This window comes from Lissotriton helveticus, chromosome 3_1, assembly GCF_964261635.1.
Source record: "Lissotriton helveticus chromosome 3_1, aLisHel1.1, whole genome shotgun sequence".
Taxonomy (NCBI): domain Eukaryota; kingdom Metazoa; phylum Chordata; class Amphibia; order Caudata; family Salamandridae; genus Lissotriton; species Lissotriton helveticus.
The window spans coordinates 719,420,377-719,439,181 of NC_136061.1; the positions used below are offsets into that span (position 1 = coordinate 719,420,377).

General features: G+C 45.4%; 1 protein-coding gene across 1 annotated transcript in view; it reads left to right on the forward strand.

The window, feature by feature from the left end:
* The window catches only part of KIAA1549L (KIAA1549 like), a 730,284-nt gene that overhangs the window by 354,760 nt on the left and 356,719 nt on the right, over positions 1–18,805 (forward strand). The window contains exon 5 of the mRNA XM_078680874.1: positions 6,253–6,389. Within this exon, the coding sequence (XP_078537000.1) occupies positions 6,253–6,389 (137 nt within the window). The remainder of the gene's footprint in view (positions 1–6,252; positions 6,390–18,805) is intronic.

Consider the following 18,805-nt stretch of genomic DNA (forward strand, 5'->3'; position numbering starts at 1 on the left):
TAAGGAAATGCAGACCTAAATGCATTGTTATATATTACCTACTGGCGGTCGCCAGTAGGTACTCATAGTTAGGACCTAGTTTCTATCAAAATGGTGATTTTCAATTGTCTATATCTTTGGGGCCGGTTGACGAATCTTCATGAAATTTTCCCCCAAAATTTGCCAGTTACTTCAGATACTGTCTGGAAAGTTTTGAGGTGTTTCGTGTAGCAGGTGCCAATAAAAAGTGGGGTCTCAATAAGTGTTTCCCCATGTTAATTTTCATAAGACCTTTGAACAGCCCAAACTGCTGACCAGAATTACGTGAAATTAGGCAGAAAGTTATCTGTTGGTCCACAGATCATGCTTTTTGTAATTTGGTGTAAATACATTAAGTAGTTTTGTAAACAAATTTGTACAGATAGTGATCCGGATTCTCCAGGGATCCAGTTTTTCCTGTGCTCAAATCTGATTAGCTGCCAACACTTCAAACAGGAAGTGTTGCCAGCTATCGTGGGACTCAGCTTGAGCTGAGTCCAACAAAAAAGTAAAACATAAAGAAAGGGAGGCCCAGTAGGAATACCCGATCCCCTAAGACTGGTGGAGGGGGGGATTAAAAAAAATGTGGGGCTTAATTTTGCCACAAATTCGCAGGCGGATCCATGGCAAAATTGAGAAAAAAAGGGCTTCCATGCTTCTTTTCAAGTAAGCCAACGGGTGCGCCAAATCCCCGGGTCACTGCCTTTTAATTTTGCGGGGGATGCCTATGCAGCACCCCATGCCCTGGGGACTGCCACCTCCCAGGGGCAAACATTAGTAACTTAATGTGGGGGCCGCATGGCCCCCCACAGCACCAAGGACCACCACCTACACAGGGCAAAGATTGGTAACTTAATATGGGGGTGATGCACTGCCCCCCCCCACATCCGCTGGGACTGCCTCCTACCTGGGGCTTTGTTTAAAAGCAATGCAGAGAGCCAAGCTAACCCTCCCAGCAGCCCTGGGAGCCGCCGCCTTCCTGGGGTTTTAATTTGATTGAATGCGGAGGGCCGCATGGACCCTCCTATAGCCTATGGGACCGCCACCTTACTGGGACTTTATTTGAAAACAATGCACATCCCCCTCCCCTACTACTTAAGAATGTTTAAATAAGGCAGGCCCCAGAGGATGGGGTTTCTGGGGGCGCAATCTACCAAGGGGAGGCGGGCGCCCGGGCCTCTCCTCGATATATAATAAAAAAAGAAAATGCCAGGCCCTGGGGGATGGGTTCCCAGGGCTGAAATTGGCCCGGGGGAAGTAGGCCACATCACCCCCGCTTCCCTAGTCAAACAAACAAACAAACCAAAAGAAAAAGACTGGCCCAGGAAAAGTCACCGGAGGCCCGTGCCCTATCACCACCACTCTGCAAATGCACTGCTTGGTGCACTACTAGTTGGGGGATGGCTCCAGAGAGTCCTTGTGGGCCATCCACCTCTCCTGTTACCTCCAGTGAGACCCACACAGCAGGATTTCTGAGAGGGGATCAGAGGCCATGCCTCCTTTCTCCACCCCTCTGCAGACGCCCCTCCTGGCACATTAATGGTTGGGGAATTAAGTACTCTTGGATGCTGAGGGTCCTTGAAGGCCAGGAACCCCTCCTGTTACCTCCAGTAAGCCCCACACAGTGGTATTTCTGAGAGGTCATTGGAGGCCTGCCACTGTCTCCACCACTCTGCATACATGCATCCTGGTGCACTACTGATTGGGGGGTGAAGTCCCCTAGGATGGTGAGGGTCCTTGGGGCCGAAGAACCCTTCCTGATACCTCCAGTAAGTCCCACACAGCAGGATTGTTGTGAGCTGGTCAGAGGCCCGCCCCCTTCTCCACCACTCTGCAAATGCGAGTACTAGTTAAAAAACATAAAAACTCACTGAAAAAAACAAAGGTTACAGCAACGTTAAAGTTAGGAAATAGAATTTAAACAAATCAAAAGGTTGCAGGGATGTTATAGTGAGGAAATAGAATTTAAAAAACCTTAGAAATTCACTGAAAAAACAAAGGTTACAGGGACATTATAGATAGGCTCAGCTTTCACTCTTACACAACCAGCGAAATTCAGCAGTTATAGTTAGCTCAGCTACCTATAACTTGCTCCCCTGCAATGTACTGCTTAGGACCGTTGTGCTACAATTAACATGCAGTAGCTCTCCATAGGTAATGCTGAAAATTAAACTAGAAGGGGCTCACTGCTAGCACTTAGGAGACTGTTCCCCACAGTTTCCTTGCGCAACAACTTGGTTTCCAATTTTTTCTCCTTGACACACTCTACAACATCCAGGAACTCTAGCCATGATTTGCGGATATATCCTGTGAATGTCAAATTATAAGAATTCTGGTTAACTTTGTCAACAAACCATTTGGATGACTCCTCGTCACCCTTCCAGATGCAAAAAATGTCATCTATGACACGAGGCCACAATACCACATGTTCCGCTAAGTAGATGGGCACCTGCTCCTCCCACCAGCCCATGAACATGTTTGCGCAACTAGGGGCAAAGCAGGTGCCCATCACCGGCCCTAGCTATTGTCTGTAAATGCAGTTATCAAAGAGAAAAAAATTGTTCATCAAGCGAAAAATAGTTCATGTCAAAAATCATCTCTGAATGAAATAAGAGAGAAATAAACTAGCCTTAAGAAAATGTCTGACCGTTTCTATATCCACATCGTGCAAAATACTAGTGTAAAGGCTGTTAACAGCTAGTGTTACACGCGTATAATCAGTCTCCCAATGAATGCCGTCGATCATGGTAAGAAAGTGGGTTGTATCTCTGATATAAGCAGGCAAAGCAACCACAAAAGCTCTCAAATAGTGGTCTATATACTGAGAGGTGTTTTCCGATAGTGATCATATAGACGACACAATAGGTCTACCTTAAGGGCATGTGTTCGCTAGGAGGAAAAACACCACAGACAGTACAGCTCACAGATGTCCAAGAACAGTCAAATGGTAAACAGATAGGTATTCAAATGTTTCTTAATTGTAAAAAGGTATGAGGTCAAGCATAATTAACGAGGAAGTGATTTGCAAGCTCTAGAAGCAGCAAAATCTATTAATCTTGGTAAGTGCCAGTAAACACGAAGTTGCTGAATGAAGGGACCTGGTTGGTCTGAATAGGGTCAATGAGTTACAACAAAACATTGGGATCTTGCCCTACATGAATTTATGGCAAATACACTGGCTCTTAAAGGAAATATGTTGGGCAACAGGGAGCCAGAGAAGTTATCTGAGATGTTGGGAGATTGGCGCCTAGTGGAGAATAAGTACGAACACTCTTGGTACCTAATTCTAGATCACCTGGAGCTTTTGAATCTAGAATATAGGAAGGTCAAAATGAAGCACATTACAGTAATCCAGCTTCAAACCCAGAGTTGAATGAATAACTTGGAATCGCATTTCCACAAGAAGGTAAGGTGATACCTTTCTTAAGAGTCTCAAATAGGTGAGAAGTAGTCGTAGCAATCCAGGCAGAGCAGTCTAACTTCTCATCAAAGATTAGTCTAAGATTGAACACAGGAAAAGGGCAGAATTCTAATGAAATAGGCCATCACTCTTAAAACCAGACGAAAGGCGGCCCTCCCACAATTAGAATTTTAGTTTTATAAAAATATGCTTCATCCATAAAGCCACGTCTGACAGACATACCCAGGAGTTTGATTGGAATGACTGAGTTTCTCAGTCCGTTCTCAGTGTGATCTAATTTTGACTGTTATAACTCACAATGTCCAAATTGAAAGATCTGATAAGCTTTGCTAGTGGGGTAACCTAGATATTAAACAATGTTGGGTTCAAGGTTGAACCTTGAGGCACCCCACACGCTACATCTATTTTACCAAAATATACTTACCACAGCCATATTTTGGATTGCCAAGATATTTTTCTAGAATGGTTTTTCGTTTGTCAATATTCTCACATGCAACCAAAGATGATGTCCACTTCCTGCTTGATGAACTGCAATACGTGACCTCTCATCTGCTGGAACAGATGTTTGAAAACCCTTGGACAGATGTTTAGAAAAACAAAACTGTCCCAGCAAATCAGGATGCCTGGTTATCCACTGGATTCAAGCAAGCCGGGCTGAAGACGGCTGGAATGCCAGAAACCGGTCCTCGGAAGCTTGTTTCCGGTCCAGGGAAGACATGGCTTGGCAGTTCGGGCTGGACTGTTCCCATGAGGCACAGGGTCAGACTAATTTGGATATAGCCATGTCTGAACTGGGGTGGCAGAATGGGCTAAAGAACGGTGATGGATTAAACCCAGATCTTTTGACTGGGTGTGAGTGTTTGATTGATTCAGATGCTCCGTCCATCACCACCCCCTTTTGTACCGCTCGTGGTTATCCTAAGCAGCATCCACTGGAACTCTCTGGGGAAACTGAATGATGAAATAGCCATCATTACAGTCCGACTGTAATTTGCTGTCATTGACTTGGAAAATAACCTTGTCAATGACTATTACCTTTGCCAGATGAGTCATTGAAATTCGAGTTGTTACTATTTCTGGTGCTTACATGTTTTCATAAGATGGTAGTCTCACAAGCAAACCACAATTTTCTTATTAAGGCCTTTAAAGGTTTCTACATCGACAGGAAAATAGTAGTTAATTGTATGGTTTAGTGGTACAACAGGAGACGCTGTCCATGGGTGTTTCATGAATTTGATGAATTAATAGTGCTCTAGATTTTCTTTCATAGATTATAGCATTACTGAAGCTTGATATGTAACGTGATGGTGCGAAAGTGGTGTTGAAGACAAATCAATGTATTTGTCATTGAGGAATCTTGAAGGCCTGTACTTCGTTAATAAGCCATGGTACACACGTTGTTCCTCCTCAGCACTGGCTTGAGAATGATACCCCCACTGCTATAGGAAGAAATGTTAGATACCAAGGAATGTACAGGCAGGTCTTAAAATATTCTGATAAATTAGAAATGCCATGTGTAGTAGAGGTATGCAAGAAGCTTATGAACCGTGCTTACTAAGATCTGATGGTGAGAGTAGATGCAATTCTTCTAAAGGTAGGGGGTTATCTCAGTGATGGCACCAGAGTAAGGAGAGATAAAAAAAAAACAGGTTCTTTAAAGGAAACAGGTATACTAACTCTTTGAGTGAGGGAGCTTTGTGAGCAAGCGTTGGCAAAGCCAATCGCTCTCGCCAATGCTTTGTCAATGTTTTTAGGTATGTTGCATGGCAGTGAGGAAACTGAAGTAAAAAAAGGCTCTATGGCGTGGCCAGCTCAGGCAACTTCGTAGCGCTTTTTTAATTGCTGGTGCGAGGACTGGGCGGGAGGCTGGCTTTCTGTAAGGGTGACACTCCTCACTTCAGATTCAGAGCCATCTTTGGAGTTCCACGGATTGTTCATCAGATATAGTTAATGTGGATGCCCAGCAATAGCCACTTGATACCTTCCATTGTTCCGTGCTTGTCCAACTTGTCCACTTGATACCTGCCATTGTTCCATGATTGTCCAACTTGTCCACTTGATACCTGCCATTGTTCCGTGCTTGTCCAACTTGTCCACTTGATACCTGCCATTGTTCCGTGCTTGTCCAACTTGTCCACTTGATACCTTGCCTGGTCCATGCTGTTACCACCCCATGGTCCTTCATGGTTTAGCTTACCCTTCGGTTCAAGGTTTGAAAAAGTTGAATTTGCGAAGCAGCAGCTTTTTTTTCTGCACTGCTCTCCATGGGAATTCTAGTCTGTTGTCACCTTCAGTCACGAATGACCACTCAACATCCCATGTCATGCTCTGAGTGAGCATCACTATAACTGTTTGACAAAAGGTTTAGACAGGGCGAAACGCACATATATAGGCAGTCTTCACTCCTACTGCGGCCCCATTTTGAATCCCCTTGTTAAATCCATGCCGGACACTCCTAGTGCAGCCCTGAAATGAACGTTTCCGGGCGGTATGTCCTCACGAGCTAATGGAGTTAAACTCCCGGGAATGGGAAATAACCCGCAGGCCCCAGGACTGACTGGTCCTTTGTACAGAATTTGCCTGATTCCGTGGAGTTTAACATTCCCACTTACAACCTGCACTGAGCAGGTGGTAAATGTCGGTGGGAGACTTGAGCACAGCAAGGGCTGGGAAATAGTAGTCTATGCTGTTTACTAGTAAGTAAATGGAAATACACACATTTTTAGAATTTGAATATTGCGTTGAAAACTCAAAACAAGTTTTTAAACATTCGAATGAATATGTAACGCCTCTGCGCTTTTCTCCTCTCTCAGTGCTGCAAGTTGTTGGCTTGCAAGAAGACGTGCACTCCTGCAGTTTCGTTCAGTCGATGGAGCAGAAATTACTGAGTGCTTTCCAGGACGCACTAACGAAGAATACTGCAGCCACCTCCAATGTCAAGACAGTCCAGGTGAGTCCAGGCAGCATCTTATCATTATTGTTTGACTGTGGGGAAGACGCGTTGACTGTATAAAAACAGGATTTATTAGGAAGCAAGCAGAGTTCAATAAGACATGCTTCGGCTTAGCTGTAGACACTACTTGTCCCTATCATTGTTCTAACTACTTAACACTAAAACATCTGCATCCCCTAAATGTCACCATTGGAAAGGCGGGATTTCACCTCTAGAGTCTGCTTACCATTCTCCAGAATCCCGTCACAGGTCGACTAGACCTTTTTACCTGTCATAGAGTGAATTTAGGCAATCCTGTCTATTTAATCAACAACAATTTTATAACTCCCAATACTTCCCCCAAGAACCACTGACCAAAACTAAGTTTGAAAGGTTTATTACATAACCAAAAATAACTGCAGGTACAAACACCTCAGCAAGAGGTTTAGAAGATATACAGGCACTAATACAAACATAATCCTACGGAAAAGTCTCAGGCGACTGATAAACAATACGAGGATCAATTCCAGAACCCATCAGACTGAACAGAATAGCTATAACCTGAGTTCTGGTACTCATTGGGATAATAGACATAAATCCAGGTTAATCTGTCCCTACACTATACTAAGTGACATCCCTACTCAACAATAGCCAGATCTAACCAAAAGGTGTCAGCTGTGGTAACTTCCAAAGAAGTTCGCCCACATTCTCTCTTAACTAGAGACTCCTTCCTCACAGCTAAGCTCCTTGACCATCCAACCGCTCTCTCTAGCTCCTCAGCCCATCTGCTCTGCCTCCACCCTCGGGTGCTGTCTCTTATACGAAACCCCAAAATGTGAACGACACGCCTTCAAGTACGCCCTCTCGAAGGTGTCGGTTACATGAAATTTTCCGCTATGGCATTCTTCCATCCTTGTCCGTTAAACGTCCTTGGGTCTCAGACTCTCTGTCGCTTCCAGTTGTATCTTCAAATTCCTGGTCTACTTCTCCATGTCTGAGTCTAGCATTTCTCACTCTCATACACAATGGGCCCTTCTACTCTATAATCTACTTGGTGATGCACCTGCAAAAAGAATATACGCAATAGGCTCACATTCTATCAATGTTGCAATATTTTCCAAAACCTCTTTCATAAGCATTTCTACCGTTTATATGTTTAAGCAAAACATTTTCATACAGGCCTGCCCCATTCCCTTGAACTAGGCCTCTGCTAGAGTTTAGGCCTCACGTTTACATGAGCAATTCTCTGGGTTCACTAGGCCTTCAACCTTAACAACAAATGCATTTTCTCTAATTTCGACTAATTCTCAAGTACATAAAGCATGATTATACGTTTCCATTAGTCAATCTGAAGGCACATTAGTAAATCAATTAAACACTCTTATCAAAAGTGAAAGATTTCATTTCAAAAGCATCTCTACATTGCAACAAGTATGAATTCGCACTTTATAACATTGGTTCTGCACATTTTCTAATACCAATTTACTTCAGTACATCGTCATACATTGCATCTAACCATGATTAAAAGTCCTCTATATATGCGGGTGCTGACTACTTGTACATATACTGCACCCCTACAAATTTCACTGTAAATGGCGCTCTCTCTGTTCCCCCCTTTGATGACCCGTGTCATCACCACCCTCACATCATCTTCAGGGTAAGAACCAACTAAACTGAGCTTGTGGCCATTTTCCCTCGCTTGAACTGCTCCAACGCTCTCAAACTGCGGTATTGACTGTCTTGCAGCCTCTCCATTCGTATCTCGCCAACCTGTTGGACTTGTACCACTTGTACAATCTCACTAGACCCCACAATCCAATCACACATGCCACTGCTATGATAAGGGGCTTCAGCACAAATCCAAGGAAACTCCTTCCCAAATTGGCAAACCAGTTTCCAACTTTCCCAAATCCTTTGCCAACCGTCTCCCACGCATTCTCTTGTGTCAAGTCCTCAATTTCATAATGGATTGCAGTAATGTTGCTTATATATTTCTCCAGATCCTTAGGGTTGTCTGGTATATAAGTGCAACATTCTTGGACCTTCAAACGTTTACAGACCCCGCCCTCTTTCGCTAGAATGACGTCTAGGGCAAGTCGGTTCTGTAAAACCATTGTCCTGATCGACAACATCTCACCCTCAACCAGCACTAATGACTTAGCTGTATTCATCGACAATTCATCCACTACAGTTGCCAACCGCCATATCTTTATGTCATTCAAAATGACACCCAACATAGGTATCGCTGCTCCAAACACATCCCCCACAATTGCTCCAGCACTTTCTCCTCGCTTTACCCTCCTTTGAGGCCCTCCCTCTAAGAGTGCAAAATCTTCTGTATGATAAATCTTGGGAAAGATGATTGCTAGGTAGCAAGTTCCATACCACTTCTCTGGCAATCTCACATAGGCATTCCTTCCACAAACAAAATACACAGTAGGAATCACCTGGACCACGCTCTTCAAAAAGTCCTTGGTGTAGTATTCTAATGTGAAGGTGTGGTCACACGTAGTCTGACCCACATACACATTTTCATAATACGTCTGTGGTCTGTGAAGACACAACTTCCCTTTCTGTACTTCATCTAGAGCTATTGGACCATAGCTCACTCTTGACTTATGCTGCTTCTCTTCTTCGGTCCAATCTACCTTGCCTTGCCCTGAATCTCGCAACTTTTTCTGTTTCGTGTACCTATCTTCTACTTGTTCAATGAACTTCTTTTCTGTATCAGATAACAAACATGTCAGGTTGTGTCGGTGTGCATACGGGGTATCTAGCTCTTGAGTGGGAATGAAAAAATATCCAAGTCTGTCCTCTGACTTATAATAATCCCACTTGTTCAAGTGCTTGTAATTAGGGACTTCTGGTAACACAGCATCATAATTCGAAAAGAAATATTCAAAGTGATTTCGCCCATAAAGGATACTAATCAGCAAACTACAAGATATTCCACATGTCAAGAGAAGGTGATGGTATCTAATACCCTCATCTACTGAAGCTGGCAGCTGCATACACACATAACAGTCCTTCGCATCCATCGCCTCAATGTATTCATACAACAGCTTTGCATACGCATTCTGCCCAAAATTTCCTTTAGACAGATCAGTGTGTAGCCTACGGCTTTCTGCAGCCAGTATGGCTTTCTCTCTTCGCTCTCTGTCTTCTTTCTGGCTAGGGGTGGTAGGTGTCGGTGTCCCCACAGCCTTCTCTACCTGTTCGTGTGGTGCAAAATAAGAAACTAAAACTACTATAGCTATAAGGAGTATCACTCCTCCTAAAAGAGTGCCTACTATGCACTTGGCTCTACGATTCGGGTTTCCAGACGCCATGGTCTCAGTACAAAGTAGTTCGTTCTCGGAAAGCACCCAAAAGTCTCTTTCTGTGCTATTTGAGTCTCTCAAACCACCTTGGAAGGCGGAAAGTCCCATTTCAGTTCTTCTTTTGTTTCATCAACAGACAACCTTAACCCTTCTCCGTCCTCTGTGGAAAGTCCCTAAATTGATTCTTCTTCCACTCGGCTCTAGGTTAAGTTCAACAGTTATTTACAAAGTCTTTTCAAAGTCTTTCAAAGCAAAATCAAAGTTCAAAGTTCTCAATAGTCTATGATTATACTTGATCCGATTGCCTGCAACACATAATCTAAAAGTTCCATGCGGAGCACAACTTCATCATATGCTGGCATGTCGGGAACAAATGTAGGAAAAATCAGTCTATCCAGGAGTAAATCACGTATCTTGCTCAGGAGAGGGGGATTGGGAATGGTGAGTGTCAGTTTACCTTCGATTTCAAGTCCAGGAACCAACAGTATCACTTCCAGCTTAACATTTAGGATCGTACTGGTCACTGCTACTGACCTCACCCTCCCGGACCTCAGTACTCCTGGCATTTGTAAAAGGGTAGGTCCACTCTGGAGTGGCGTATCTTTGGCAAGGTACTCTCACCCTCCTTGACCTTCTCGGACCCCCTTGCTCAGACCTTCGTTCTCCCTCTTCCGGATCCGATTCTTCGGACACAGGGGCAAGATCTATTTCGGAAGCCAATCTCACATTCATTCGCCTCCGTCTCTCGGGCCAATGATCCTCTGCACTTCTTGCCCGTCTGTTTCTCGTTCGCACACCCTGTTCGTCTCCACTGTCGACCTCTTCTGCGCTCAAATCGCCTTCTCCGCCACTTCCTCCCTCTGAGGCAGATTCCGTGTCACTTTCGACTTGCCCGTTTCCTGCTTGATCAGGGGAGTCCCCAAGTTCTACAGGCACCCCCACCGCTTGACTTGCCCCCTCTGATGAATCCTCTTCTTCGTTATTATCTCATCTACGAGAGGAGCTGTTCTCTCCGAGGGTGCTGGGACTCGTCGGGTGTAAGAAGCATGGACCCAATTTGGCAATCCACCGCACTTCACAGCAGTAGTAGTGACTAGAATCACCTGGAAAGGCCCTCTCCAACGTACATCCAGGCAGCTCTTCCTGACGTGCTTCCGCACCAGGACCCAGTCACCAGGGCACAGGTCGTGACAAAGATCGCTAGAAGCCGGGATTTCAGCAGCCTGCACCTGAAGAGACACAGAACGCATGACATCAGAAAGTCCTCTGCAATAGTCAAGAATCGCATCATCTGTGATATTCATCAAGGCAGTTGTAGGAATAGATGGCAGTCTCATAGCCCTCCCCATCAGTACTTCGTGAGGTGAGAGCCCTGTCCTTCTGTCTGGGGTACTACGCATGCTCATTAGTACCAATGGCAAGGCGTCGGGCCACTTCAGGGACGTGGATGAGCACACTTTTGCCATTCGAGCTTTCAGGGTCCCATTGATTTGCTCCACTATGCCAGAAGCCTCTGGTCGATAGCTGCAATGCAATCTCTGGTCAATGTTCAGGGCAGAGCAAAGCATCTTCACAACCTCGCTATTAAAGTGTTTTCCTCTGTCCGATTCCAAAGAGGTCGGAATCCCGAATCGTGGCACTAGCTCCCTCAACAATAGTTTAGCTACTGTTAGTGTAACGCACCTACGAGCGGGATATGCCTCAACCCATCTTGAGAACACACACACAATCACCAAGACATACCTGAGGCGATTACACCTCGGCATCTTGATGAAGTCTATTTGCATCCTATAGAAAGGTCCGCCGGACCTCCCAATGTGACTCAATGTAACAGGTGTTCTTTTCCCAACATTCAGCTGTTGACAGGTTACACATCTCTGACAAACTGCTTCTGCAGCCTGTCTAAATTTTGGATTGTACCATGTTTGCCTGAATACACGCACCATCGCATCCCTCCCCAAATGCACAGGACCATGTATCTGTCGTGCCATTGCACTCACCAACTCATTTGGTAACACAGCTCTTCCATCCGCTGAAACCCACATGTCCAAATCTCCTTTGACACAGCCAGCCGATTCCCACACTCTTTTTTCATAATCAGATGTCTGTCCTTGCATGTCTCTCAACTCTTCCCATGTGTCTGCTACCTCAAGCATCATGCTTAGTTCGGTTCTTTCCCTTGGTCCCTCAATTGTTTGTTCTGTAAAGGAGTATCCCTGCTCTGCACAATAACGTGCAACTTCATCAGCATAACGGTTCCCTTGTGTCACAAAATCCATTCCCTTGGTGTGTGCTGTGCATTTTACCACAGCTATTTCTGCAGGTCTTTGCAAGGCCTCCAGCAATAACCTGATAAACTCACCATTTCTGATTGGGGAGCCCGATGATGTCATGTAACCCCTCTGAGACCACAACTGGCCGAAGTCATGAACCACCCCAAATCCGTACTGGCTGTCCGTGAATATGGTGATCTTAATGCCGTTGGCTGCCAAACAGGCGCGTGTCAATGCAATTATCTCAGCCACCTGCGCGGAGTGTACTCCTTCCAGGCAGGCTGCTTCAATTATTCCAGAAATAGTGCAGACAGCAAAGGCTGATCTCAACTGACCAGTATTGTCTCTTACACATGAGCCATCCACAAAATAAATCTCATCAGGGTCGGTTAATGGCACATCGACAATATCCGGTCTAGGTTTGGTGCATAGTTCAGTTACATCAAGACAATCATGGTCTTCCCAATCATCTTCTATATCATTGGGTAATGGTAACAAAGTAGCAGGGTTCAAGACAGAGCACCTCCTAAGGGTCACATTCTCCGCAGCAAGTATAACCTGCTCGTAGTGTGTGAGCCTGTTGTTTGTCAAGTGCTGCGTCTTGGTCCTGGTCATCAACAATTCCACAGAATGAGGTACATGCACTGTCAGTGGATATCTCATCACGATACTTTCACACCTTTCAATGCTGACACCTGTTGCAGCAACGGATTTGAGACATCCGGGCAACGCTGCGGCTACTGGATCTAAGGTAGCCGAAAAGTATGCAACTGGTCTACGGACTCCTCCATGATCTTGCACTAAGACTGCCAATGCACATCCCTCCCTCTCGCAGCAGAACAATGCAAATGATTTGGTGTACTCAGGCATTCCCAGAGCTGGAGCGCGACACAGGTCTTCTCGCAGCTCGAGAAAGGCCATCATACAATCTGTGTCCCATGGTACCGGATCACTCACGTCCTTGTGCGTCAGTTTCTGCAGTGGTTTTGCCTTCAGAGAAAAGTTAGCAATCCACTGTCGGCAGTAGCCCACCATGCCTAAGAACATCCTGACCTCTCTTTGAGTCGAGGGCACACTCATTCTCATGATAGTCTCAATCCTGTCCGGTGACACCTTTCTCTTTCCCTTCTCTATTCTGTGACCCAGATACTGCACTTCTTGCAGGCAGTACTGTAATTTACTGGGAGACACCTTGTGTCCATTCTCTCCCAAATGGTTCAACAAGGCAATTGTATCAATCCTACAAGCATCTTCTGTGTCTGACGCAACAAGGAGGTCGTCTATGTACTGCACAAGAACAGAGTTCTGCGGCAGTACTAGACTCTCAAGATTCCTCTTCAGCAACTGATTAAAGATCGATGGGCTCTCTGTATACCCTTGGGGAATACGACACCACGTTAAAACGCGACTCTCTATTTTAAATGCGAAAAGAAATTGGCTCTCCTCGTGCAATGGGATAGAGAAGAAAGCCTGACACAAATCAATCACAGAAAACCATTCAGCTTGGAACGGTATCTGAAACAGTATCACTGATGGATTCGGTACCACTGGGCAGCATGGAACAACTATGTTGTTAACCTTTCGTAAATCCTGCACAATCCTGAACTTCCCACTTGGCTTCTGCAACCCCATTATCGGAGAGTTACAGGGACTGCCCATAACCTCCTTTAGGATTCCCTGTCTAATCATGGACTCAATCACGGGTCTTATCCCTGCAATTGTTTCCGGAGTCAACTTGTACTGGGGTGTCCTTGGGAATTCAGCATTCGACTTCACTTGAATTCTAACTGGCTCTACTCCTTTGATCAGTCCAATCTCCTCTCCTGTGAAGTCCCAGACTTCTGGGGAGACCGAGTCTCTCAAGTCCCAAGGGAGCTCCTCCACAGTTATAGCAGGGTACAACTCAATGCACACATGCGTATTTGCAACCTTTAAGTCAGCATCATCATCGTTGGTCTGTAATTCAACTCCCTTTGGGGTACAGTAAATGGTGCAATTTAGTTTACATAAAAGATCCCTTCCTAGCAGGCACACAGGACTAGAATCACACACTACAAACTGGTGTCTATCCCTGAAACTTCCGATCTTCACAGGGACTGGCTCAGTCAGGGGGTTTGTCATTCTTCTGTTTGCAACTCCTACTACTTGGATGGTCTGTCCTGAAAGGGGTAAGTTGGGGACTACCGCAGACCGCACAGTGGAGCGAGAGGCACCAGTGTCAACCAGAAATGTGGTGGGATGACCATCTACATCTGCCTCTACAAAGGGTCCTCTCTGATCTACCTCCAGTACAGCTCCTAGAGTACAGCCCTCCTCCCCATCCACGTACCGTCCTGTCACTGGATCAAATTGGTAACACTCGTCCCCTTCCACTATGAAAGGCATCTGCTTGTATACCTTGTTCCCTGTTGAAATCTTCGGTGCCTGGGGAACTGGAGCCCTAGGGGCTGACGTCCCCCCCTTTCGTCGTCTGGAATTTGGTCACTGTCACCTTCCGTACCGGAGGGGCTTGTACTTCCTCCTCCTCCTCCTCCTCCTGTACCTGATTGTCAGGGTTATGGGGACACTCGCGTCTCCAATGCCCTACCTCGTGACATTGATGGCACTTGGTCGTCTTTTTCAGGGTCGCTATATCTATCCTAGGTCTCGGACCTTCCTCATTGTCCTTCTTTTGTCCCCCTGATTTCCTTCCCAGTGTGCCATTAGCGGACTGACCCTGTCCTCCTGCCTGCATCTGTACTAACATCAATTTGTCCTTAAGCTTCTTTGTCTTCGAATCTATCTCGTCACTGCAATACCTCGCGTACCTCAAAATCTCATCAAGGGGTTTATTTTGCCAACAGATCAAATGTTGCTGTATCATAAGGCAAATATCAGGCCTTAGTCCTAGAACAAACTTGGATACGAACTGTCCCATATCCTTTGGGTCCATCACATCTAACCCACTGTACGGCTTAAAGATCTGCAATAACCTCTCGTAGTATTCATGCACTGTCTCTTTTGGTTCCTGTCTAGTCCGGTCTATTTTCACCCAGTCTATGTCCTGTGGTGGTACCTTAGTCTTCAGCCACGTGATCGCCTGTTCATACTTTGCCATCACCCTGGGTGACGGCCCATTCGTGGCCGAATCTCGTTCTGGCTCCGCGGTGGGCCATTCAACACTAACCTTGCACGCTATCCACAAGTCGCTTGGGACCACAATGTCAAACAGTGTGTTCAAATCAATCCACAGCACCTTCGAGATTTTAACGAACCTTTCCACCTGTTTGTACCATTCCACTGGACTCTCCCTCAACTTTGGAAATGTGTTCGTAAAGGCAGCCAGATCTCCCCTACTCCAGGGTACATGTACATAACCTCCATGAGCCATCTCTCGCAAGGGGTATGCCTCTGTATGCATCAACCCTCCTCCCGGAGATGTCTCCAGAACGCTCCTTCTAACACTCTTTCTCTTAGACCACCTTTCCTCCCATTTCTCCAACGGGGTCCATGTTCGGATTCCCGCAATCAGTTCCCTAATGTGAGTTTTCAATCCGATCACCCTCTTTTCCTCTAGATCTTGATCTGAATATTGTAACCGGTGGCCACTCTGCAGTGCTTTCGTTTTCGTCAAGTCTACCGCATACTTATTCGCTAGTTCAGAGAGCTTCTCATGAGCTGTCCTCGCCCTCCGTGTGACATCTTTTGCCACGAATAGTAGCTCATCTGGTTCATAGAGTTCGATCCTTTCTAGTGGCAATGTACCTTCCACTATCTCCTCCACTTCTGTTTTTAACCTTAGTACATCTATCCTTCTTGCCTTGATTACAGCCCTCAATGTACCTTGGCTAGTAGTTTCATTAGAGTCCCTCCCTCCACTGTCCTGACACTCTCTTCTGTTTTCTTCAGGTGTGTTAGGGGGAACCCTTCTGTTCTCCCAGCCTTCTCGAACCCACTTCCGTCTACTGCCACTAGAGGTGTGATGAGACGCATCCCTACTTCCCACCCCTTCTCGTTCCCATTCCTGTCGGCTTTCGTTAGGTGCGCCGTGAGACACCATCCTAGTGTCCTGATTTTCTGACCCAAAGACATTCTTCGATCTATCACTCTGAGTGTCCACGATGGTTTCCCAAGCCCTCAAATCTGGCCTTAATTCTCTCATCGACCTCGGCCTTGGTCCCCTCAGATCCATTGGTCCCCTCCAACCCATCTGCTCTTCCGAGGAGTCTGCCGATGCCACCAAAGGAGCGCTTCTTTCTACAGGCGTTGGCAACTGCCTCCACCCTTCTGTTCCATTACTCCTGTCCTCGCTGGTGCATCTCTCACTCCCCCTTAGCAGCGGACTCTCGTCTTGTTTCTGTTCTGGGTTGTACACTGATACTATGGGACCTATGGTAACAGGTACCGTAAGGGCATCTGGCCATTTCTGTGAGTGGACACCCTCTTCCACCCGAACCTTTTGTACTGTGAATCTTCCCACTACTCTCGTCACTGGGGAGGGTGGAGGTGCCTTTTCTCCTTTTTCCGGACAAAACTTGTCCCCTGAGGTACTCAAACTACTCACCGTTTTGGCCCCACCATCCCCTTCCGGGACTTCCCAGTTCTTGGCTGATATTGTCATGCCCCCCAACTCGGGATTGTATGGAGGTGGTCTCTCTGACAACAGCCTCTCTATCAGACTACAAACACCTCAGCAAGAGGTTTAGAAGATATACAGGCACTAATACAAACATAATCCTACGGAAAAGTCTCAGGCGACTGATAAACAATACGAGGATCAATTCCAGAACCATCAGACTGAACAGAATAGCTATAATCTGAGTTCTGGTACTCATTGGGATAATAGACATAAATCCAGGTTAATCTGTCCCTACACTATACTAAGTGACATCCCTACTCAACAATAGCCAGATCTAACCAAAAGGTGTCAGCTGTGGTAACTTCCAAAGAAGTTCGCCCACATTCTCTCTTAACTAGAGACTCCTTCCTCACAGCTAAGCTCCTTGACCATCCAACCGCTCTCTCTAGCTCCTCAGCCCATCTGCTCTGCCTCCACCCTCGGGGTGCTGTCCCTAATACGAAACCCCAAAATGTGAACGACACGCCTTCAGGTACGCCCTCTCGAAGGTGTCGGTTACATGAAATTTTCCGCTATGACATTCTTCCATCCTTGTCCGTTAAACGACCTTGGGTCTCAGACTCTCTGTCGCTTCCAGTTGTATCTTCAAATTCCTGGTCTACTCCTCCATGTCTGAGTCTAGCATTTCTAACTCTCATACACAATGGGCCCTACTACTCTATAATCTACTTGGTGATGCACCTGCAAAAAGAATATACGCAATAGGCTCACATTCTATCAATGTTGCAATATTTTCCAAAACCTCTTTCATAAGCATTTCTACCGTTTATATGTTTAAGCAAAACATTTTCATACAGGCCTGCCCCATTCCCTTGAACTAGGCCTCTGCTAGAGTTTAGGCCTCACGTTTACATGAGCAATTCTCTGGGTTCACTAGGCCTTCAACCTTAACAACAAATGCATTTTCTCTAATTTCGACTAATTCTCAAGTACATAAAGCATGATTATACGTTTCCATTAGTCAATCTGAAGGCACATTAGTAAATCAATTAAACACTCAAAAGTGAAAGATTTCATTTCAAAAGCATCTCTACATTGCAACAAGTATGAATTCGCACTTTATAACATTGGTTCTGCACATTTTCTAATACCAATTTACTTTAGTACATCGTCATACATTGCATCTAACCATGATTAAAAGTCCTCTATATATGCGGGTGCTGACTACTTGTACATATGCTGCACCCCTACAAATTTCACTGTAAATCGCGCTCTCTCACCATCCTCTTACAGCTCCAAACCTCTCCCTTTTCTTGTTGTCAAATCATAACATATCTGAACCAACGACTGCTAATCCTGTTACTTAAACCTAAGACTTGAACTACTTCTTTCCTGCCTGCACCAGGCCAAGGCTGTCTCTGCTTTTCTTCTTGTTTAGGGTCTTTGATCTTACCTCTCTTTTCGTACAAGGTCTCAGTTCTCCCCTTGCCTGAAGCTATGCTCTATCTTTCTGCCCCTGTAAAAACCTTACCATGTGGTATTCCTACTGCCTGAGGCTCTGGCATGGAACTGGATTGAGTAGAAGGTAAACTCTCCACCGGGACGAATTTGGTTCCTGTACCTTACCCTAAACCAATTGCGGTTAGCCTGATTTGTTTTTACTTTAATCCTGTCCATTGTAACCAAATAATCACTATTAACAGTGTGTACTTCATGGTGCTTGTTTGAAATGCCCATTTCTGCAGGGTCATGTCCAAACATTTTGCCTTCCCCTACTATGTGCTGAATTTGTTTTTGTTGGCTTTAGGACTCTGAGCACTTTACCACTGCTAACCAGTGCTAAAGTGCACGTGCTCTTTTCTCTAAACACGGTAATATTTGCTCACACCCAATTGGCATATTTAATTTACTTATAAGTCCCTAGTAAAATGAACTACATGTGCCCAGGGCCTGTAAATTAAATACTACTAGGGGCCCTGCAGCACTGATTGTGCCACCCACTTAAGTAGCCCTTTAACCATATCTCAGGTTCTGAGAGCCGGTGTGTGAAGTTTACATTGCCATATCGATCTCGCAAAATAAACCCTTTGCCAGACGCAAACCTTTCCATTTATACATATAAGTCACACCTAAGATAGGTCCTGGACAACTCAGGGCAGGGTGCAGTGTATTTAAAAAGCAGGACATGTACTTTTAAGTTTTGCCTCTCCTGATAATGAAAAACTCTCAAGTTAGTTTTTTACTACTGAAGTGCCTATCTCTCCCATAAGATAAAATTGGGGT